Source organism: Triplophysa dalaica, chromosome 8 (assembly GCF_015846415.1).
Source record: "Triplophysa dalaica isolate WHDGS20190420 chromosome 8, ASM1584641v1, whole genome shotgun sequence".
NCBI classification, from domain to species: domain Eukaryota; kingdom Metazoa; phylum Chordata; class Actinopteri; order Cypriniformes; family Nemacheilidae; genus Triplophysa; species Triplophysa dalaica.
Window position 1 is genome coordinate 303676 of NC_079549.1, and position 26552 is coordinate 330227.

The following is a 26552-nucleotide window of genomic DNA, read 5'->3' on the forward strand; positions in this document are numbered from 1 at the left end:
TTCCACTTAAATACCATATTAACCATTAGCCTTTCCCACTAAAACATTACAAAATTCCTTTTTGTAGTGTGTTTTGGGCATTATTCCAATAGGTTAATCTGCCAGATAACATCCCACTAACAGAACCCATCACATACCAGTAGACACCATTATGGTTTGCATTAAAGCCAATACAATTCCCATTATAACCATCAAACCCATGAGATTTTCTATTGTTTTTGTGCAGGGTTTAAAAGATGTTGTTTTTCAATGAAAAAACAATGTTTTATTAAATCAGTCACATTGTGTTTGTCTGTAAAGGTTGACTGACATCAGATGATATTTGATGAGTGATCTAAACTCTCTTCACAATACACAAATATAATCCAAACACAACATGAAAGAAAATGGCATTTATTTAAATTAAACAGCGTACAGCAAGAACTCATCGATGTTGTTCATCATGAGATCATACATCCACTGGCGTGGCATGGGTTTATTCTGAGAAACAGTCTAATATCATGTGTCACAGATTTCTTCTGGTTTCTAAACGTGAAGTTCATCATGAACTGAAGTGTCAGAATGTGTTTCGTGCTCACTGCATGTTGTACACAAACACAATTAAAGCTCATCTATTATTGCCTTTAAACCTGACCAGAGTTTTCTGTTCATTTGAGACATCAGATCTTCTGCAGATATCATCTGTGAACATGTGTAGTGTTGTTCATTCATTCATTCACAAACACACACACACATGTGAATCTAAAAACACATTTCCCTCTAAAATCTAATGAAAGAAACATGATTTTGTTTTGCATAAGAAAGATGATTTCTCTGTGTCCTACTGTAATGCATCTGATCTGAAATGATTCTCTTTTCTTTCTGCAGAATATAGTAACCGCTCATTTCTTTCATGGTAGTAAAGAAGTGAATGATTCATGCTTGTCCATGCCTGTTTGTGTCTATGGGTCGGGCACACGTCATCAGTGTGTGTGTTGAGTCACATGCTGTTGATATGTGTTGATGTGCAGCTGCACACGTGATAAATGTCTGTTGATCATCACTCATAGGATTTACAGTTCTGTGTGTTTCAGTGAATGAAAGAACAAAGCTGTCGAAATGCATTCACACGTGTCCACACTTCTGCAGACTGAAGACTGTTCTTTCTAGAGAAATATATAACAGCAGCGTGTTGCTCTTTCTACATGAATGATTGTTCTACTTCTTTATAGCAGCGATGGACGTGTGTTCAGTGTGATGTCATCATCATCATCAGCTTATAGTTCAAACAAATGTCAGACATTACCCCTGAGTGTGGAGACTGAATGAAGAAGCAGTTAACAGAATGATGATGATGGTGATGATGATGGTGATGGTAAAGAAACACGGGCGGTGCTGGTCGTCTCTCTGTGAAGATCTTAGAAACACACGTGATCTCGACTCAAACACTTGTGTTGATATACAGTGTCAGCATCTCCACGTCTTTCACATCTCCACCGGTGATCTGTTGAATAATAAACAGTGCTGTTTGGTCTATTTATGTTTTCATTAAATGTGATGTGATGATCCATCATAAAGATAAAGAGTTCCCTTCATCTGAGTTCTGAATGACCGGATCATTAAAAGACAAACACACATCAACACCATCACGCTGATCTCATCACAGGGAAAAAAGAAATCAATGTTTTGTTTCTACATCAAATCGTTACAAAGTTTTTTATAAAAAAAGTCATTTCTAAATGAGTGAGGTGTGATGTTTCATAACCCACTGAAGGTTTCTGACACCCGTCTCCTGTAACCCACGTTATAAACATCAGCAGATCTCATTGTTCCCCTTGGTGTTCAACACTTCAGCACTGAAGGACGATGAACTTTAGAGACTGATAAACCCCAAACAAACACAAGACTAAGATTAAACCCGTTTACCACATGAGGGAGTTCATGAGGAGAGAGGAACACGGTTGACTCCATCATTGTGAAAATGTTCAGGTGGAGCAGAAGCCATGCGACCGGCAAGAGCTGTCAAAACAACACATCACACTTCAGCAACACTGGTTTATATGATGCACTGTGTGTGTGTGTGTGTGTGTGTGTCAGGAGTCACCTGACTCTCTGTGAGATGTGAAGCGTTTGCCAGGATCCTTCTGTAGTCGAATCTCTTTGATGGAGAAGATTGAAGCAGCTGATGTGACAGAATGAGAAATGATGTCATCCACAGAAGTCAAGTCATAAACTAGAGAACATCAGTTACATGCTGCGCGCAGTTCACATACTAACCCTCCTAAATACATTTACATTCAGAAAAGCAACCGGAACCACAAGAGGACAACAGAGAGCATAAGCACAGTAACACTGGTCTCATATAGCCCAGCCCAGTTTACAGACTAAAGGATTTCTATTTGATAGAAAGATTAGAAAAGAGTTAGAAGTCAGATCTGATGGGTCAGGTGCTGACGGAAGAGATGTGTTTCAGACGATTCTTAAAGACCACCACAGAATCTGCTGATCTTGTTGCAGTGGGCAGATCATTACACAGTATTCCAAAGATTCATTAGTACTGTATGTGCCAAATCATAGTGTGCTGAAAGAGAATTACAAAGATTCCCAGATGGTCTACTACGTCCAGCAGAAATTCAAAGTTCAGAATGATTCACACTCTGATGGCTGATATTACCCACAACTCAATGCTAGTAGGCAGAGTTTAGTGATGCTCCACTGCAATCCCTTATGGATATTAACAACGGTTTACTACAGTTAAAACCAAAAAAACATGGTTACTATAGTAAAACTATGGTTTAGCCAAAAGTAATCAATAAATTAAACCACAAAATAAACATGTTCAATTTTGGTAAGGGATAATAAAATGAAATAACTGAAGGGTCTCATTATAGTATGATAGTATAATAGTTAACATCACATATGAAACAATGAGTGAATGAACCCTTCAATGGAAAGAAGAGCTGTATTTTGATGTGAGTGACAGTTAATGGCCACAGTGTTGTCTAGGCAACAACGGCCACTTCTGTTTCCTGTTAGTGTGTCCCAGTGTGTGCAGATTGTTTTGTGTCATGATCCCATCTTGCTAGCGGCTGTATCTCTGGAGAAGCGAACAAGTCATCACAAGTCTGCTGTAGTGCGTGAGTCTGCGATTTACCCCGTTACTTTGTTTAAACTGTTGAACTGGACTGTTGCCTGTTGTTAGTTAAGATTATTTGAGCTCGTTTATTTAATGATTCGTTGACTGATTGCTAAATTGTTAGCGTTTTTTTCGTTTGTACTGAATTTAATTTGCCGTTAGCCGCTCGTTACGGCTTGACATTACAAGTTTGCACTTAAAAGCACCGAGCTAGTTGATCGCTGTTTGATCCGTGGCCCATTCACATCGTACAGACTTTGTTTTGCTAATCGAGAAGGCGTGTTCCAGCTGTATTCTGTTCGCGCTAATCTCAACACATACTTAAGCAGTGCCTCTGCGCTTTCGCGGTAAGCGTCAGCGATAGCATCAGCCCTCGTGTTCAGCCTTCTTGTGTGAAGACCGAAGAGTGTAAAGACCTGCGACTCTACCTGCGCGACTCCACCAGGCAAAGACACCGGCAAGGCACATCAGTAAATTTAACATACCTTTGCTGTCATTTACTTGTCTACTAACATGTGTTTCGAGTTTATTCCTGTATTATACCGTAGACAGCGTTCTCACCCAAGACGCAAGGCACAACGCACACACTCTCAAGCGCGTCCCATTCACATCTCCCCTTTCACACCTCTGTCTCTATCTATGGGTCTCTGGAACTGCCAGTCAGCTGTGAACAAGACTGACTTCATCCATGCGTTTGCCAGCCAGTCTGATATTCACATTCTTGGTCTTACTGAGACTTGGATTCGTCCTGAAGACTCAGCCACACCGCTGCTCTCTCCACAAACTACTCCTTCTCTCACACTCCCCGCCAAACTGCTAGTGTTACCTCAGCAAAATCGTCTTTCTATACCACCAAGGTAAGCAATGCATCTAACACTCGACAGCTTTTCAAGACATTTTACTCTCTTCTTTGCCCCAATCCTCCCCCGCCCACTTCATCATTGACTGCGGAAGACTTCGCTGTATTTTTCACTGACAAAACATCATCCATCAGCAAACAATTCTCGGTACCTCAGACCTTGGGAAACACCTCCCACACTTCAACCATCAAACTCTCCTCTTTCACCCCACTTAAGGACACTGAAGTCACCAGGCTTCTCTCCAGACACCCCACCACCTATCCCCTTGACCCTATCCCTTCCGATCTCCTTCAGGACATATCCAGCTCGCTCACACCTGCACTCACACACATCATCAACACCTCCCTGCTCACCGGCACTTTTCCATCCACATTCAAACAGGCCCAGGTCACGCCCCTACTGAAGAAACCAACATTGGACCCTTCTACTCCCGACAGTTACAGAACTGTCTCTCTCCTCCCATTTATAGAAAAAACATTTGAAAGGGCAGCTTTCAACCAGGTGTCTTCCTACCTGTTTCAGTATAAACTACTGGATGACAAGCAGTCTGGCTTCAAAACAAACCACTCCACTGAGACGGCATTGCTATCGGTCACAGAAGCACTGCGGTTAGCCAAGGCGGAATCTAAATCCTCGGTCCTGATTCTGCTAGACCTATCTGCAGCGTTTGACACTGTCAATCACCAGATACTGCTAGCAACCCTGTCATCACTAGGAATCACAGGCTCTACCCTCCACTGGTTCAAATCCTACCTCTCCGACAGATCCTTCAGGGTGTCATGGAGGGCTCGCTGTCCACGGCTCACCACATGATCACTGGGGTCCCTCAGGGGTCGGTGCTTGGACCGCTGCTTTTTTCCATCTACACGACATCACTGGGACCCATCATACAGGCACATGGCTTCTCATATCACTGTTATGCCGACGACACCCAGATCTACATCTCGTTTCACCCAGGCGATACCACTGTAGCAGCTCGCATTACAGCCTGCCTCGAGGACATCTCAGCTTGGATGAAAGACCATCACCTCCAGCTGAACCCTGCCAAGACCGAACTACTCGTGTTTCCGGCACACCCTACGGTCCAACACGATTTCAACATCCATCTTGGCAATACCACTATCACCCATTCCAAAACAGCCAGGAACCTCGGAGTCATATTTGATGAACAGCTGTCCTTCAATGATCACATTGCAAAGACAACACGGTCATGCCGATATGCCTTATTCAACATTAGAAAGATCAGACCATATCTCACGGAGCATGCGGCACAACTCCTTGTCCAGGCCCTGGTAATCCCAAGGTTGGACTACTGCAATGCTCTCCTTGCTGGTCTTCCTGCAAAGGCTATCAAACCACTTCAGCTGGTTCAGAACGCAGCAGCACGCCTTGTCTTCCAACAGCCCAAAAGGGCTCACGTGGCTCCCCTTTTCATCTCTCTTCACTGGCTACCGGTTGCAGCCCGTATCAGATTCAAGTCACTAATGCTTGCCTACAGGACTATCACTGGATCTGCACCGGCTTACTTCCACACTCTCCTGCACTCCTACACCCCATCAAGATCCCTGCGTTCAGCAAACCAGCGGCGGCTTGTATTGGCTTCCCATAAGGGCAGTAAATCGCTCTCCCGCTCTTTCTCATTCACAACTCCTTCCTGGTGGAACATTCTTCCTAACTCTGTCCGTTCAACCACATCTCTCACAACATTTAAAACACTACTTAAAACCCATCTCTTCTGTGAATACTTGACGGACAAAAAAAAAAAATACACTAACTCTTTCTCTCAACAGGTAGTGGTCTAGCTTTTGTTGAAACCAGTAACTTTGTATTGGCACCTAATGTATTATGGCTCCTGTATGAACTATCGCTTATTGCTCCTAAACTCTTTGTAAGTCGCTTTGGATAAAAGCGTCTGCTAAATGTCTAAATGTAAATCTAAATGTAAATCTCTTGTTCTGGCCGACGGGATCATGACAGCCCCATTTCTTATGTTTGTGTTGGAAGCACATGGCCATTGAATGTGCCTTGTGCTCTCCTGTCCTCCATATAAGCCCCGCCCCCTCATTTCCTTATTCATTATCACATTCATTGGTTCTCAAAGTTTTTTGTCTTAAGTACCCCTTTTTATGATTTTTTCATGCAAAGTACCCCTTGACCAGACAACAACATTTTACTTTAAAATACAGTGAAAAAAAAGACAAACAGTTATTATATCTAAATTTATCAATTTATTTTACTTTGTGTAGTCCTAATTTCATATAAAAATACTATCATCATTATTTATAGATTTTCATTATTTATTCCTGAATGTAATTTTCTCTCACGTACCCCCTGCAGTACCCCTGGTATGCGTAACCCTATTTGAGAACCACTGCATTATCCCATTATCAGTTCTGTTCCATGTCAGTTTCATGAAAACAAGTTTATACTTTCCATGACAAAAACAGTACACACTTTAAGTGCATACTAGTACAAGTAGGAGAATTGGGCCGCAGCTACAATGTGAACAATGAGTGTGTCTCACAATCACATTTACATGCTTTTACTATAGTAAAGCCTTCAAAGAGTGAGGTGTGTGTGTAAAAACACAGATGAGACTCACTGTCAGCCAGGTGATGAACTCTGACCCCAAGATCTCTGAAATAAATGTGCTGCAGAGACACGTCTGCTGAAACACGCCGCCTACCTGAAAACTACACACACATCACATCACATACACTAGTGTGTGTGACGCTTGTATGTGAGTGTGAGTGATGTGTGTGTGTGTGTGATGTTTGTATGTGAGTGTGTGTGTGTATGATGTTTGTATATGTGAGTGATGTGTGTGTGTGATGTTTGTTTGTATGTGAGTGTGTGTGTGAGTGAGTGTGTGAGTGATGTGTGTGTGTGAGTGATGTTTGTATGTGAGTGTGTGTGTGTGTGTATGATGTTTGTATATGTGAGTGATGTGTGTGTGTGATGTTTGTTTGTATGTGAGTGTGTGTGTGTGTGAGTGATGTGTGTGTGTGAGTGATGTTTGTATGTGAGTGTGTGTGTTTGTGTGTGTGTGTGAGTGAGTGATGTGTGTGAGTGTGTGTGTGTGTGTGTGTGTGTGCGTGATGTTTGTGTGTGTGTGTGTGTGTGTGTGTGTGAGTGATGTGTGTGTGTGAGTGATGTTTGTGTTTGAGTGATGTGTGTGTGTGAGTGATGTGTGTGTATGATGTGTGTGTGTGTGTGTGAGTGATGTGTGTGTGTGTGTGTGTGTGTGTGTGAGTGATGTGTGTGTGTGAGTGATGTGTGTGTGTGTGTGTGTGTGAGTGATGTGTGTGTGTGAGTGATGTGTGTGTGTGAGTGATGTGTGTGTGTGATGTGTGTGTGTGTGTGTGTGTGTGTGAGTGATGTGTGTGTGTGATGTGTGTGTGTGTGTGTGTGTGAGTGATGTGTGTGTGTGAGTGATGTGTGTGTGTGTGTGAGTGATGTGTGTGTGTGATGTGTGTGTGTGTGTGTGTGAGTGATGTGTGTGTGTGAGTGATGTGTGTGTGTGTGTGTGTGTGTGTGAGTGATGTGTGTGTGTGAGTGATGTGTGTGTGTGTGTGTGTGTGAGTGATGTGTGTGTGTGTGTGTGAGTGATGTGTGAGTGATGTGTGTGTGTGTGTGTGTGAGTGATGTGTGTGTGTGAGTGATGTGTGTGTGTGAGTGATGTGTGTGTGTGAGTGATGTTTGTGTGTGTGTGTGTGTGTGTGTGTGTGTGTGAGTGATGTGTGTGTGTGAGTGATGTGTGTGTGTGAGTGATGTGTGTGTGTGTGAGAGTGATGTGTGTGTGTGAGTGATGTGTGTGTGTGTGTGTGTGAGTGATGTGTGTGTGTGAGTGAGTGATGTGTGTGTGTGAGAGATGTGTGTGTGTGAGTGATGTGTGTGTGTGAGTGATGTGTGTGTGTGAGTGATGTGTGTGTGTGAGTGATGTGTGTGTGTGTGTGTGTGAGTGATGTGTGTGTGTGTGAGTGATATGTGTGTGTGAGTGATGTTTGTGTGTGTGTGTGTGTGTGTGTGTGTGTGTTTGTGTGTGAGTGATGTGTGTGTGTGAGTGATGTGTGTGTGTGTGTGTGTGTGTGAGTGATGTGTGTGTGTGAGTGATGTTTGTGTGTGTGTGTGTGTGTGTGTGTGTGTGTGAGTGATGTGTGTGTGTGAGTGATGTGTGTTTGTGAGTGATGTTTGTGTTTGTGTGTGTGTGTGTGTGTGTGAGTGATGTTTGTGTGTGTGTGTGTGAGAGTGATGTGTGTGTGTGAGTGATGTTTGTGTTTGAGTGATGTGTGTGAGTGATGTGTGTGTGTGATTGATGTGTGTGTGTGTGTGAGTGATGTGTGTGTGTGTGTGTGTGTGTGTGTGATATTGAATAAAGAGTGTGTAGAATATGTCAAGACTCTTTCAGTCTGATTGGATGAACAAACATTACCTGTAACAACTGATGGATGAGATCATGTCCATCACTGCTGAGCCTGTCAAACAACACACACAACATCCACACACATGGAACACATCTGTGACACACTGATCCATCAAGTTCTGTTTCATTTAAACTCATCAGAACACATGCACTCGTGTCATTACTCAATGTGCTTGAGAGTTTCCTCTCATGAGAGAGTCAGCACATGACAGGTGAATATAAACACTGTCAATAACAGAAGAAGAGAATCACACCTGGGTGCATGAGTGACGAGAGGTTCTCCATCATAATGAGGAAAATGATAAGAATGAAAACTCTCATTGAGTTCTGGCCAAGACTTCTCAGTGGGAGAACCTGCACACAACAACCTCATCATCACTCCATCATCAGATCAGACATCATCACTCCATCATCAGATCAGACATCATCACTCCATCATCAGATCAGACATCATCACTCCATCATCAGATCAGACATCATCACTCCATCATCAGATCAGACATCATCACTCCATCATCAGATCAGACATCATCACTCCATCATCAGATCAGACATCATCACTCCATCATCAGATCAGACATCATCACTCAATCATCAGATCACACTCCATCATCAGAACACACATCATCACTCCATCATCAGATCAGACATCATCACTCCATCATCAGAACACACATCATCACTCCATCATCAGATCAGACATCATCACTCCATCATCAGATCAGACATCATCACTCCATCATCAGATCAGACATCATCACTCCATCATCAGATCAGACATCATCACTCAATCATCAGATCAGACATCATCACTCGATCATCAGATCAGACATCATCACTCCATCATCAGATCAGACATCATCACTCCATCATCAGATCAGACATCATCACTCCATCATCAGATCAGACATCATCACTCAATCATCAGATCACACTCCATCATCAGAACACACATCATCACTCCATCATCAGATCAGACATCATCACTCCATCATCAGAACACACATCATCACTCCATCATCAGATCAGACATCATCACTCCATCATCAGATCAGACATCATCACTCCATCATCAGATCAGACATCATCACTCCATCATCAGATCAGACATCATCACTCAATCATCAGATCAGACATCATCACTCGATCATCAGATCAGACATCATCACTCCATCATCAGATCAGACATCATCACTCCATCATCAGATCAGACACCATCACTCCATCATCAGATCAGACATCATCACTCCATCATCAGATCAGACATCATCACTCCATCATCAGATCACACATCATCACTCCATCATCAGATCAGACATCATCACTCCATCATCAGATCAGACATCATCACTCCATCATCAGATCAGACATCATCACTCCATCATCAGATCAGACATCATCACTCCATCATCAGATCACACATCATCACTCCATCATCAGATCAGACATCATCACTCCATCATCAGATCAGACATCATCACTCCATCATCAGATCAGACATCATCACTCCATCATCAGATCACACATCATCACTCCATCATCATATCACACATCATCACTCCATCATCATATCACACATCATCACTCCATCATCAGATCAGACATCATCACTCCATCATCAGATCAGACATCATCACTCCATCATCAGATCAGACATCATCACTCCATCATCAGATCAGACATCATCACTCAATCATCAGATCACACTCCATCATCAGAACACACATCATCACTCCATCATCAGATCAGACATCATCACTCCATCATCAGATCACACGTCATCACTCCATCATCAGATCAGACATCATCACTCCATCATCAGATCAGACATCATCACTCCATCATCAGATCAGACATCATCACTCCATCATCAGATCAGACGTCATCACTCCATCATCAGATCAGACGTCATCACTCAATCATCAGATCACACGTCATCACTCAATCATCAGATAACACATCATCACTCCATCATCAGATCAGACATCATCACTCCATCATCAGATCACACGTCATCACTCCATCATCAGATCAGACATCATCACTCCATCATCAGATCAGACATCATCACTCAATCATCAGATCACACTCCATCATCACTCCATCATCAGATCAGACATCATCACTCCATCATCAGATCAGACATCATCACTCCATTATCAGATCAGACATCATCACTCCATCATCAGATCAGACATCATCACTCCATTATCAGATCACACATCATCACTCCATCATCAGATCACACATCATCACTCAATCATCAGATCACACGTCATCACTCCATCATCAGATCAGACATCATCACTCAATCATCAGATCACACATCATCACTCCATCATCAGATCACACATCATCAATCCATCATCAGATCACACATCATCACTCAATCATCAGATCACACGTCATCACTCCATCATCAGATAACACATCATCACTCCATCATCAGAACACACGTCATCACTCCATCATCAGATCCCACATCATCACTCCATCATCAGATCAGACATCATCACTCCATCATCAGATCAGACATCATCACTCAATCATCAGATCACACTCCATCATCAGAACACACATCATCACTCCATCATCAGATCAGACATCATCACTCCATCATCATATCAGACATCATCACTCCATCATCAGATCAGACATCATCACTCCATCATCAGATCAGACATCATCACTCCATCATCAGATCAGACATCATCACTCCATCATCAGATCAGACATCATCACTCCATCATCAGATCACACATCATCACTCCATCATCAGATCACACATCATCAATCCATCATCAGATCCGACATCATCACTCCATCATCAGATCAGACATCATCACTCCATCATCAGATCAGACATCATCACTCCATCATCAGATCAGACATCATCACTCCATCATCAGATCCCACATCATCACTCCATCATCATATCACACATCATCACTCCATCATCAGATCAGACATCATCACTCCATCATCAGATCAGACATCATCACTCCATCATCAGATCAGACGTCATCACTCCATCATCAGATCAGACGTCATCACTCCATCATCAGATCAGACGTCATCACTCCATCATCAGATCACACGTCATCACTCAATCATCAGATCACACGTCATCACTCAATCATCAGATAACACATCATCACTCCATCATCAGATCAGACATCATCACTCCATCATCAGATCAGACGTCATCACTCCATCATCAGATCATACATCATCACTCCATCATCAGATCAGACATCATCACTCAATCATCAGATCACACTCCATCATCAGAACACAAGTCATCACTCCATCATCAGATCACACATCATCACTCCATTATCAGATCAGACATCATCACTCCATCATCAGATCAGACATCATCACTCCATCATCAGATCACACATCATCACTCCATCATCAGATCAGACATCATCACTCCATCATCAGATCATACATCATCACTCCATCATCAGATCAGACATCATCACTCCATCATCAGATCAGACATCATCACTCAATCATCAGATCAGACATCATCACTCAATCATCAAATCACACGTCATCACTCCATCATCAGATCAGACATCATCACTCCATCATCAGATCACACATCATCACTCCATTATCAGATCAGACATCATCACTCAATCATCAAATCACACATCATCACTCCATCATCAGATCACACGTCATCACTCCATCATCAGATCACACATCATCACTCCATTATCAGATCACACATCATCACTCCATCATCAGATCACACATCATCACTCCATCATCATATCACACATCATCACTCCATCATCAGATCAGACGTCATCACTCCATCATCAGATCAGACGTCATCACTCCATCATCAGATCAGACGTCATCACTCCATCATCAGATCACACGTCATCACTCAATCATCAGATAACACATCATCACTCCATCATCAGATCAGACATCATCACTCCATCATCAGATCAGACATCATCACTCCATCATCAGATCACACGTCATCACTCCATCATCAGATCATACATCATCACTCCATCATCAGATCAGACATCATCACTCAATCATCAGATCACACTCCATCATCAGAACACACGTCATCACTCCATCATCAGATCACACATCATCACTCCATTATCAGATCAGACATCATCACTCCATCATCAGATCAGACATCATCACTCCATCATCAGATCACACATCATCACTCCATCATCAGATCAGACATCATCACTCCATCATCAGATCAGACATCATCACTCCATCATCAGATCAGACATCATCACTCAATCATCAGATCAGACATCATCACTCAATCATCAAATCACACGTTATCACTCCATCATCAGATCAGACATCATCACTCCATCATCAGATCACACATCATCACTCCATTATCAGATCAGACATCATCACTCAATCATCAAATCACACATCATCACTCCATCATCAGATCACACGTCATCACTCCATCATCAGATCACACATCATCACTCCATCATCAGATCACACATCATCACTCCATCATCAGATCACACATCATCACTCCATCATCAGATCAGACATCATCACTCAATCATCAGATCAGACATCATCACTTCATCATCAGATCAGACATCATCACTCCATCATCAGATCACACATCATCACTCCATCATCAGATCACACATCATCACTCCATCATCAGATCAGACATCATCACTCCATCATCAGATCAGACGTCATCACTCCATCATCAGATCAGACGTCATCACTCCATCATCAGATCACACGTCATCACTCAATCATCAGATCACACATCATCACTCAATCATCAGATAACACATCATCACTCCATCATCAGATCAGACATCATCACTCCATCATCAGATCAGACATCATCACTCCATCATCAGATCACACGTCATCACTCCATCATCAGATCACACATCATCACTCCATCATCAGATCACACATCATCACTCCATCATCAGATCAGACATCATCACTCCATCATCAGATCAGACATCATCACTCAATCATCAGATCAGACATCATCACTCCATCATCAGATCAGACATCATCACTCAATCATCAGATCACACTCCATCATCAGAACACACATCATCACTCCATCATCAGATCAGACATCATCACTCCATCATCAGATCAGACATCATCACTCCATCATCAGATCAGACATCATCACTCCATCATCAGATCAGACATCATCACTCCATCATCAGATCAGACATCATCACTCCATCATCAGATCACACATCATCACTCCATCATCAGATCACACATCATCACTCCATCATCAGATCAGACATCATCACTCCATCATCAGATCAGACATCATCACTCCATCATCAGATCAGACATCATCACTCCATCATCAGATCACACATCATCACTCCATCATCATATCACACATCATCACTCCATCATCAGATCAGACATCATCACTCCATCATCAGATCAGACATCATCACTCCATCATCAGATCAGACATCATCACTCCATCATCAGATCAGACATCATCAGATCAGACATCATCAGATCAGACATCATCACTCCATCATCAGATCAGACATCATCACTCCATCATCAGATCAGACGTCATCACTCCATCATCAGATCACACGTCAACACTCAATCATCAGATCACACGTCATCACTCAATCATCAGATAACACGTCATCACTCCATCATCAGATCAGACATCATCACTCCATCATCAGATCAGACATCATCACTCCATCATCAGATCACACGTCATCACTCCATCATCAGATCAGACATCATCACTCCATCATCAGATCAGACATCATCACTCAATCATCAGATCACACTCCATCATCACTCCATCATCAGATCAGACATCATCACTCCATCATCAGATCAGACATCATCACTCCATTATCAGATCAGACATCATCACTCCATCATCAGATCAGACATCATCACTCCATTATCAGATCACACATCATCACTCCATCATCAGATCAGACATCATCACTCAATCATCAGATCACACATCATCACTCCATTATCAGATCAGACATCATCACTCCATCATCAGATCAGACATCATCACTCCATCATCAGATCAGACATCATCACTCCATCATCAGATCAGACATCATCAGATCAGACATCATCACTCCATCATCAGATCAGACATCATCACTCCATCATCAGATCAGACGTCATCACTCCATCATCAGATCACACGTCAACACTCAATCATCAGATCACACGTCATCACTCAATCATCAGATAACACGTCATCACTCCATCATCAGATCAGACATCATCACTCCATCATCAGATCAGACATCATCACTCCATCATCAGATCACACGTCATCACTCCATCATCAGATCAGACATCATCACTCCATCATCAGATCAGACATCATCACTCCATCATCAGATCAGACATCATCACTCCATCATCAGATCACACATCATCACTCCATCATCAGATCAGACATCATCACTCCATCATCAGATCAGACATCATCACTCCATCATCAGATCAGACATCATCACTCCATCATCAGATCAGACATCATCACTCCATCATCAGATCAGACATCATCACTCAATCATCAGATCACACTCCATCATCACTCCATCATCAGATCAGACATCATCACTCCATCATCAGATCAGACATCATCACTCCATTATCAGATCAGACATCATCACTCCATCATCAGATCAGACATCATCACTCCATTATCAGATCACACATCATCACTCCATCATCAGATCAGACATCATCACTCAATCATCAGATCACACATCATCACTCCATTATCAGATCACACATCATCACTCCATCATCAGATCACACATCATCACTCAATCATCAGATCACACTTCATCACTCCATCATCAGATCACACGTCATCACTCCATCATCAGATCACACATCATCACTCCATCATCAGATCACACATCATCACTCCATCATCAGATCACACATCATCACTCCAAATCACACGTCATCACTCCATCATCAGATCAGACATCATCACTCCATCATCAGATCAGACATCATCACTCAATCATCAGATCACACTCCATCATCAGAACACACATCATCACTCCATCATCAGATCAGACATCATCACTCCATCATCAGATCAGACATCATCACTCCATCATCAGATCAGACATCATCACTCAATCATCAGATCACACTCCATCATCAGAACACACATCATCACTCCATCATCAGATCAGACATCATCACTCCATCATCAGATCACACGTCATCACTCCATCATCAGATCACACGTCATCACTCCATCATCAGATCAAAAATCATCACTCCATCATCAGATCAGACATCATCACTCCATCATCAGATCAGACATCATCACTCCATCATCATATCATACATCATCAATCCATCATCAGATCAGACATCATCACTCCATCATCAGATCAGACATCATCACTCAATCATCAGATCAGACATCATCACTCCATCATCAGATCAGACATCATCACTCCATCATCAGATCACACGTCATCACTCCATCATCAGATCAAAAATCATCACTCCATCATCAGATCAGACATCATCACTCCATCATCAGATCACACATCATCACTCCATCATCAGATCAGACATCATCACTCAATCATCAGATCAGACATCATCACTCCATCATCAGATCAGACATCATCACTCCATCATCAGATCAGACATCATCACTCCATCATCAGATCAAACGTCATCACTCCATCATCAGATCACACGTCATCACTCCATCATCAGATCACACATCATCACTCAATCATCAGATCAGACATCATCACTCCATCATCAGATCACACATCATCACTCCATAATCAGATCAGACATCATCACTCCATCATCAGATCACACATCATCACTCCATCATCAGATCAGACATCATCACTCCATCATCAGATCACACTCCATCATCAGATCACACATCATCACTCCATCATCAGATCACACGTCATCACTCCATCATCAGATCACACTCCATCATCACTCCATCATCAGATCACACGTCATCACTCCATCATCAGATCAAAAATCATCACTCCATCATCAGATCAGACATCATCACTCCATCATCAGATCAGACATCATCACTCCATCATCAGATCACACATCATCACTCCATCATCAGATCAGACATCATCACTCCATCATCAGATCAGACATCATCACTCCATCATCAGATCAGACATCATCACTCCATCATCAGATCAGACATCATCACTCCATCATCAGATCACACATCATCACTCCATCATCAGATCAGACATCATCACTCCATCATCAGATCACACGTCATCACTCCATCATCAGATCAGACGTCATCACTCCATCATCATATCACACATCATCACTCCATCATCATATCACACATCATCACTCCATCATCAGATCAGACATCATCACTCCATCATCAGATCACACGTCATCACTCCATCATCAGATCAGACGTCATCACTCCATCATCATATCACACATCATCACTCCATTATCAGATCAGACATCATCACTCCATCATCAGATCAGACATCATCACTCCATCATCACATCACACATCATCACTCCATCATCAGATCAGACATCATCACTCAATCATCAGATCAGACATCATCACTCAATCACACGTCATCACTCCATCATCAGATCAGACATCATCACTCAATCATCAGACGTGACGTCATATCTCTGATAAGTGATCATACCCAAAATACGAAATATAAGATGTAGTTGATCCTCCACTGTTGAGCCGGAGAAGAGAGGTCCTCCTGTGAGCATTTCATAGAATATACAACCTACACCCCTGTGATAACGCACAAGAAGAACAAAATCCTTCAGAATTCACGCAAAATGCTTCTCAAGAGCATCACAACACAGCCAAGACTGAGCCAAAAACAGCTTTAAAGGGATACTCCACCTGAAACTGAGAATTCTATTATCACTAACATACAGTTCCAAACCTGTATACATTTCTATTCTCGGCTGATCACAAAGGAAGATATTTGGAAGAATGTCAGTAACCAAACAGATCTCATTGCTCAATAACTGTCATAGTATTTAATGTAAGGGTGAGTAAATGATGATAGAATTTTCATTTTAGTGTGAACAATCCTGTTCAGTCTGAGAAAACTGACGACACAGAGTTGTGTAGTTTGTGTGCAGGTGAGCGTGTGTGTGGGTAGGGTAAACCCTACAGTATGTGGACAAAACGTGCCCAAAGATGGCAATATCCAAAAAAGAATTGTTTGGTCCCCATGAGGAAACAAGCTTGTAAATCACAGAATGAACTGTTTTGAAAATCTAAAAGAGCAGAAAGTGTTGTGTGATTGTTAGGTTTAGGGAATATGATACAGTTTGTACAGTATGAAAACCATTGTGTCTATGGAATGTCCCCATAACACATTGAAACCCAACATGTGTGTGTGTGTCACCAGATGTCGATGGATGTGGAGTATTCTGTTGATCCCAGCAGCACATCTGGTGGTCTGTACCACAGCGTCACCACTTCATTTGAGAAGGTCTTCGTGGGAACTGAATTGGCCCGTGCAAGACCTAACACAGACACACATGAGCTCATGAATCATCTCAATCTTCATCTGTTTGCTCCTGTAAGTGTGTCTGTACCAAAGTCGGCCAGTTTCAGCTCTCCTCGCTCATTGATGAGAAGATTTTGAGGTTTCAGGTCTCTGTGTAAAACTTTCCTATGATGACAATAAGCGAGACCTCTCAACAGCTGAAACAAGAAGATCTGAAAAGAATACGACACCAAACTTTAGTCAAACAGCCGAACATGATGAAAATCAATATAGTTTGCAGGCTCAATTTTTCTTTCATCCATGTTGAATATTGAGGCTTGAAGACAAAAGACAATCCTCCTCTGTGTATAAATACTGTCTGATAACAAGACATGCGAGCGTCAGGTTAACACTGACAAGAGCCTTTTAAAGTCTGGTGACAGAAATCCCCCCACACGTCCTGTATGTCATATAGATTGATTACATCAGATTGACAGTGAGGTCTGTAAGGGTTTGTGTCTTTAGATGATCTGGAGGATTCTCTTTACTCAACACACTTGTATGAGTCTCTTACCTTCACATTAAACACATTCATGATGCCACAGTCATCCAGATACTGCTTCAGATCTCTGTCCTGAAACACACATGTGTTAGAAACACACAACACAAACATGAGGACACACTGAAGAAACGTCACATACCAGATACTCAAAGACCAGTGTAAGGCACTTGTCCGTGTGAATGATGTCATGAAGCGTGACGATGTTTGCGTGTTTCAAGTCTTTCAGAAGAGACACTGACAGACGGACAGATAAACATCAGACAGACAGACAGACTCAGATCATGTCTACACTGCACATTACACATACACAGTATAGATATATGTGTACCTTCTCGTATGGCTGTGCATGGCGCTCCCTCTTCATACTCCAGCCTGATTTCTTTTAGAGCCACCAGATTATCTGTCAGTTTACTACGACCCTTAAACACTGTGGCATATGTACCCTACACACACACACACACACACACACACACACACACAGTATAGATTACACTTTGTTCAATTGAACATAACCTTAAGTAACATTGCAACGTCTTGCTAACTAGAAGTAATGAGAGTTCAACTTTATGACTCTTATCAAATATTATTATACCAACCATAACCTTCCTTATAGATTACTTACAGTACTACAGTAACAGACTGAGTGAAAACCTGTGGACACGACAACAATGTGTGACAAATCTAAAATATTACAGTTTTATGAAGAAAAAAATGAAACAGACAGAATATGGAGTAACAAAAGAATGCAAAATAAGCTTTCGAGAGGGAATCAACCTTTGTATATCATGGGAAAGGTATCATATACAATGTATAAAAAAGATTTTAAAGTTGATCGATTTTGTATATTGTATGCTGAGATAAGCAGCACAGATGGCATCTGACAAAAACAGGAGAATTAAAAGCACACATGAAAGTTAAAGTTAGTTTCATCTCACCTCTCCCAGTTTGTCCAGTTTGATGTACGTCTCCAACTTGCCGAAGCCGATTTCAGACTTGATTGAGAAAGAAGAAAGGTCAGTCAGGATTCAGGAATAAGATTTCTGTGTGTTCCTTTAGTGTGTGAATCAGATCAGAGGCGTTCAGTACCTTCACATCTCATCCATCCATCACACATACATCTAACCATTCCTCATGAACTCACCAGTGACGCTCGACGGAGTCTTCGACTGAGGGGCTTGTCAAACGGAGGACTGTTGGTGGCAAACTTCTTCAGGTAATCTTCTGGTAAACGGATATCTGCTGGTAGTGACAGACGTTTATTGATGTCCTAACAGAGAAAGAAAAAGAAGGAATGAAAGAATGAATGACATTCAGACATGATGAAGTGACATTTATCTGCTTCATTTCTGCTGGAGAGAAAGTGAAGTTAACAATCCTTCAGACAACACTAAATGTGTTTACAGTGAGCATCACTGATGGAGAGTTTCAGTATATGTGTGTAGAGTTTCTTTCTTTATTGTCAATTGAGTGCTTGTTTTTAAAAGCATTAGCCGGGGTTAAGAACGATCCTGAGATGAAGATTAAAGAAGCGCTCTTGTGAGGTGAGTGATGTTGACGCTGTACCTCATTTGAGATGCGCTGGGGAAGGTTCCTCATACAAACTCTTACAGGACTCTGAACTTCATCTGATGATGTTCCTGAAGTCTGATCACTTTCTCCATCTGAACCAATCTTCCTGTGGACTACACACACACACACATGTTGGTTTGGTGGTTTACAGGGACATTCCATAGACGTAATGCATTTTATAGTGCACAAGCTGTATATTCTTTCCCCAAACCCTAAGAATCATTAAAACGTTTCTGCACTTTTACATTTTGAATAAAACCTTTTTTAGTATGTATATTTTACGTTTTGAAGTACGAGGACATCGGCGTGTCCTCATAATGTAGGGGGCGTGGCCAAACACACGAATACACACAGCATTGTAATGACTTATAATGTAGGAAAAAGCAGTGCAGAGAACACAATTCGGAAGTCTTGTGTACATCACTTTCCCGTTTTCAGTTTGTAAAACTAACATAATCATGTTAACTCTGAGTAGAAATGTTTAGCTTATTTTAAAGAGGTGTATAAAGATCTTGAATAATGAAGCGTTAGGTTTTTATTATTTTAAAACAAGCTGTTTTTATTTAAACACACAGAGTCCCCTTGCACTGAATTCTCCATGTTGTTTCTAAAGGAGCCTGAAACAGACAAACTGCTCAGCAGAACACCATTGATAAATACATGATCTCCTGCAAAGAAGTGAAAACATGACGACATCTTAGTCCTGGTTCAGCCAGCGTAGAGCTTTAAAGAGAGGGCGGAGGGGTGGAGTGAGCATCTCTCATTCATCTCACCGTGCCTCTGTTGTTGTGCCTGTGATGATGGTCTTGATACACATATGAAATAACCCTTTTATAAGGAAGGGAGGCCGAGAACCACCTGACGCGAAGATGCTGATGAGTTCAATCAGGTGTTTGATATATTGGGAGAGATCTAAAACATTCTGTCCGGGGTGCCACGTGAGACTGGGTTTGGAAACACTTTTCTACACAACAGGTCTGACCCTGAATCTGCTTTACGTCATCAACACTGCTTTGATGTGTGTGTGTGTGTGTGTGTGTGTCTCACCACCGTCTCGTGACTCGTGAGCTTCGTCCAGTCCAGAATGTTCTGGAAGTTCAGACAGACGGTCGTCCACATGGCGAACGCTGTGTAAGCTCATGGACAGACGCTTTTTAATGATCTTCATGCGGTCCATCAAAGCTTTCTGCTCAACGCCCAGAAGATTCTGTACATTTAAATGACACGTGACGAATACATGACCATACGTAACCATACAGCAATGATCTTATTTACACGGCATAAACAAACCAGAACACATTGACACCGTATGACGGGTCAGTGAACATTCAAATGATCTGATGGTTAAGTGAACTTAAGACTCATGGAGTCAAATCCTCAGATTCACTTAAAAAAGTTCAGTTTGATGCTGTGTTAGGCAGAATTTCTTCTGTTTTTACACAGATTGGGTTTGTTCTGAAGTGACAGTACATGAGTTATTTCAGAAGAAATGTGCGCTGGGTTAAGAGCGGTGAGGAAGACCTTCAAGGTGTTTTAGTAACCAATGAGCACGAAGATTAAAGTGACAATTCTCTCATTCATTTATTTTATGTGGCTGTAAATCTGTATATGACTCTTTGTCCTATATATATGTAAATGTGTGAATTTATGACAAATACATCAAAAGTAACACGGAAATAAATACATGTTGTTTCCTTACTAACATTAGTAAGAAAATGCATTAAAACTGTATATATTTGAGAGAATATGAATTTTTGACTAATTTATGATTCGTCTGAAAGTTTCTCATGAAAATAATTCAGATGTCATTATGAGGACTATAAGAAGATTATTTAAAGATTCTTATTTTAATAGATATGGGTGATCTAAATACATCATAAGCAATTTACTGTACTTTATAATTTCTCAAACGGCTCCATTTAATGAGTTAAATCACACACACACACACACACACACACACACACACACGATCGACATTTTGGTAACACAATATTGGCCTTTAAGTTGTTATGTGCTGGAAATGAAAGTAAACGCTCTCATGTCGTGTGTGATGTCAGAAGAAGCACGCGACTGAATCATGCTCAATGTTATTGTATAAAACATGAATGTCATGTATGTGTGAATGTCAGAAGGAGAACAACACAACTGTGAATCTCAGCTGATGAAATAAAGAAGCGCGTGTGCTCGTACAGTACCTGCAGTGAGACGCGACGCGACGCGACTGACGCGAGTCTTCTCCGCTAACAAACCGCGATCACCGATATCATCACACTGATGTGTCGATTAATAACACGTGGATATATAAATCAGTCGTGAAGAGATGACCGGACATTTCTCCCGTCCGACACCGGGACTCCTCGCGATCACGTGACCTGTGATGATGCTGATGCTGTAAAACATCCCATAACGGAATGAACCGGTCGCGCGCGCGCGCTCATGTCCGCACCACACAACATCGATGAAGAGAACTGATGGAAACTAAAAGACGACATGAGAAAATATCGGTTCTCTGTAAACTACACAATTCAACTTTCTTTGACTTTTTAATTCGGTGAAATGAAGGACCCAAGAAAAATAAATCAGTAAATTGTGGTTTGGTTCACCTGACAAAGACATCAACATTGTGATCATCGAACCCTTTTGATTACTTTGTAAACTAAAGCAGGTCATGGAAAAAGGCAGGATAGAAACAAAAATGACCAAAAGCAAAATAAAAAAAACACTCTTGTATAAAAAAGATCATAAAACACACTCTGGTTAACATTAGTTAATGCCCAATAAAGTTTTTTTTTTTTTATAGCGCTTTTCACAATGTGTATTGTTTCAAAGCAGCTTTAAAGGTGCAAACAGGAAAAACAGAAAAGTTAAAACACAGCACAGTGCATGGTGTTTATACAACGAGTAAGATCACTCTAATAAATAACATCTAATTTATAAATAAATAAATAAATAAATAAATAAATGAATGAATGCAGTCTCCCAGTGAGCAGGCCAACACTGCCCTGCTGTGGCGAGGAACCCAAACTCCAATGATTGATTAATGGAGAAAAAAACCTCGGGAGAAACCAGACTCAACCGGGAGGGCCAGATCCCCTCTGACGTGTCATAGCTGCACTCAGACTGCTGACGTGTGGTTTAGGTTTAGCATTTAATACCAAATATTGTAACTTCAGCATTAATAAGACAAATAGTCCGTCTTTGCTCTTGGTTGGGGATGTAGTGGTCTGAGCTGGGATGGTCTGATGGTCATATTTCTCTTGGCAGCTGGTGGAATTGCCTTAGATGGAGCTGGGATGGTCAGTCAGTCTGCAGCTGTATCTGGTGTAATCTCAAATTGGGGATGGGCATCTGTCGGTCGTCTGGACACAGTGGAACTTCTTCTTACCTCGGGATGGGCATCCCGAGGCAGAGGCGGAAAGAGAATAAAGAGAATAATTAGCGTAGCTGCTGTTCATTAACTATGCATTAAGTGAAGGCTTGGCTGAAAAGATATATAGCTCCAGCGCTAGTTCTGCCAGGAAGACTCAATCCTGCATCACTCATTGCCAATCAACTCCCAACCAATCTCCTTCAAACATGAAACATAAATGATCGCCACTTACCCCTTCCTATGTCCGCAGTCGAAGCAACGTGATTCGCCCCCATCCTCCCCACCACCCCCAGGAGGTCCCTGTCAATATAACCCCGGGGGGGTTGGCTACGCCCCCGCCTTACCATCTCAAGGCGGGAAGTGGAGGACTTCTTGGCCCTCTGGATGCGAGCCACGGACAGGGCCTACTCCAAAGAACTATAACCATCTTTATTATAACCATATATATTCTGTATCAGCTGTCAAATAAATGTTGAATACTCAACATTGGGCTTCCGAGTCTTTCTGGTAGAAGTGTCTTTAATCTAGATTTAAATTGGGAGAGTGTGTCTGACCCTCGAAAAGTATCAGGAAGGCTATTCCAGAGTTTAGGTGCTACGTATGAGAAAGCTCGTCCCCCATTGGTGGATTTTGTTATTCTAGGTGTTATCAAAAGTCCTAAGTTTTGAGATCTTAGAGAGCGTGATGGGTTGTAACGTGATAAAAGCTCGGTTAAGTAAGTAGGGGCTAAACCGTTCAGGCTTTGTAAGTAATTAAAAGAATTTTAAAATCAATACGATACTTAATGGGTAGCCAGTGAAGCGATGATAAAACTGGGGTTATGTGATCGTATTTTCTTGACCTAGTAAGAACTCTGGCAGCTGCATTCTGAACTAACTGTAGTTTGTTTATTGATGATACAGGACAAACACTAAGTAGAGCATTACAATAGTCAAGTCTTGAGGTCACAAATGCATGAATAAGCTTTTCTGCGTCTGCAACACACGAACTATTTCGTTATTTGGCCACATTTCTAAATTCTGTTTTTGTGATATTTGAGATGTGATTTTTTAATGACAGGTTGTCGTCTAATATAACGCCTAGATCTTAAACTGTATTTGTCGGAGTAACAGTGCAGCTTTCAATTTGCAGGCTGTAGTCGGAGATATTCTGTTTACTTGATTTTGGTGCTATAAGTAATATTTCTGTTTTGCTAGAGTTTAAAAGGAGGAAATTACTAGTCATCCAATGTTTTATGTCCTCGATGCACTCTGCCAGATAGTTCGAAGGAATCATCTGGTCTTGATGAGATATATAGCTGAGTATCATCTGCATAACAGTGGAAGCTAATTCCATGTTTTCTAATAATGTTGCCGAGTGGCAGCATGTATATGGAGAAAAGCAAGGGTCCTAAAACCGATCCCTGAGGTAATCCATAATTTACTTGCGTGAGATTTGACGATTTCCCATTTAAATGGACGTTGTAACACATCTCAATAAAATCGAAGGAAGGAGGCGGGAACCGGCAAACATTTAAACATTTAATAAAGTAATATAACAGCCGGCGGCCCCTCACGGACGACCGCCGGCGAACAAAACATAATATAACTACAAACATAACATAAGTTCGGGCCCGGTCCTCTCTCTTCGACGGTCCGGTCGCTCGTTCCTTTTATGCTCCCATCTCCTACGTGATTCGAGGCCGGTGTGCGCACAGCTGGCGCTAATTCACAATTACTCACCGGACTCGAACCACGGTCTCGCCCCGCCTACTCTACTACAGACGTATTGATATCGGTCTGTTAAGTAAGATCTGAACCATTGCAGTGCCTGTCCCTGAATACCGATATAATTGTGTAAACGATCTAATAGTATTTTATGGTCTACAGTATGGAAAGCAGCACTTAGGTCAAGCAGGACTAAGAGTGAGATGTTACCTTTATCTGATGCAATAAGGAGGTCATTTGTAATTCTAACGAGCACAGTTTCAGTGCTATGATGCGGTCTAAAGCCAGACTGAAACTTTTAGTTCATGTCATTATTTTGTAGGAAGGTACACAGTTGAGTTGACACTACTTTTTCTAGTATTTTAGACAAGTACGGGAGATTTGAAATCGGTCTATAGCTTTCAAGTTCATTTGGGTCTAAGTTTGTATTTTGATAAGAGGCTTAATTACAGCCAGTTTAAAGGGTCCTGGGACATGTCCTAGATTAATAGACGAGTTGATTATGTTACAAATGGGCTCAATTACAGCAGGTAGTAACTCTTTTAATAAAGTAGTCAGAATGGGGTCTAATAAGCATGTCGTCGGTTTGGATGTTGCAATTATTTTAATTAAATCTTCCTGATTTATAGGAGAAAAACACTCTAGCTTTTCTTTTTGGGTGACGGTTGAAACTAATTCTTCTGACACACTTGGAGGTTTGGTTTTAGCTATGTTGTCTCGTATTATTTCGATTTTCTCAGTAAAAAACTTCATGAATTCATTGCTACCAAGGTGCGGCGGAATATCCAGGTCAGGTGGAGTCTGTTTGTTTGTTAGTTTAGCAATTGTACTAAATAAAAACCTTGGATTGTTTTTGTTATTTTCTATGAGGTTACGGAAGTGGTCGGCTTTTGGTGCTTTGAGTGCCTTTTTGTAACAGTTTGTACTCTCTTTCCATGCAATTTTAAAGACCACTTATTGGGTTTGTTTCCATTTTCGCTCCAGTTTACGTGTTTCTCTTTTTAGGGCGCGAGTGGTGTTATTATACCATGGTGCTATGATCTTTTCATTAATCTTTTATGACTTCATAGTTGCGACCGCTTCTAATGTGTTAGAGAAAATAGTGCCCATGTTGCTGGTCATGTCATCGAGCGATTCTATATTAGTTGGAAAGGTTTTTAGAGGAGTCAGATCTGGCAAGTTCTTTTTTGTTTGACAACATTGATTAATCTCTCAGTTCATGTAACTGTATTTGTTCAAATGAAGTATTGCCAGTTGAGAGCTAGTTTACACCTGGAGTGATCTTTCTAGGCTTTATTTATTGTATCCAGAACTTCCATGGACCGCTCTGGCACACAATGTAAAACATGTCGTTTATAACCAACAATATTCTTAACATTTTCCATTTAACATTCATCTGCTCTGA

The 26552-nt window shown here is 41.5% G+C and overlaps 1 protein-coding gene across 1 annotated transcript; it reads right to left on the reverse strand.

The window, feature by feature from the left end:
- Window positions 1–377: 377 nt before the first annotated feature.
- On the reverse strand, window positions 378–22505 carry LOC130427418 (cyclin-dependent kinase 16). The gene is made up of 17 exons (XM_056754888.1): window positions 22267–22505; window positions 21119–21278; window positions 20066–20184; window positions 19644–19769; window positions 19438–19494; window positions 18831–18945; window positions 18642–18736; window positions 18515–18574; window positions 18050–18173; window positions 17857–17977; window positions 17131–17228; window positions 8653–8752; window positions 8408–8450; window positions 6578–6668; window positions 2084–2161; window positions 1906–1998; window positions 378–1483 (listed from the first exon to the last, which is right to left on the reverse strand). Exons 2-16 carry the CDS (start codon window positions 21246–21248, stop codon window positions 1919–1921), a joined length of 1437 nt encoding a protein of 478 aa, XP_056610866.1. The 5' UTR covers window positions 21249–21278; window positions 22267–22505; the 3' UTR covers window positions 378–1483; window positions 1906–1918.
- Window positions 22506–26552: the final 4047 nt, after the last annotated feature.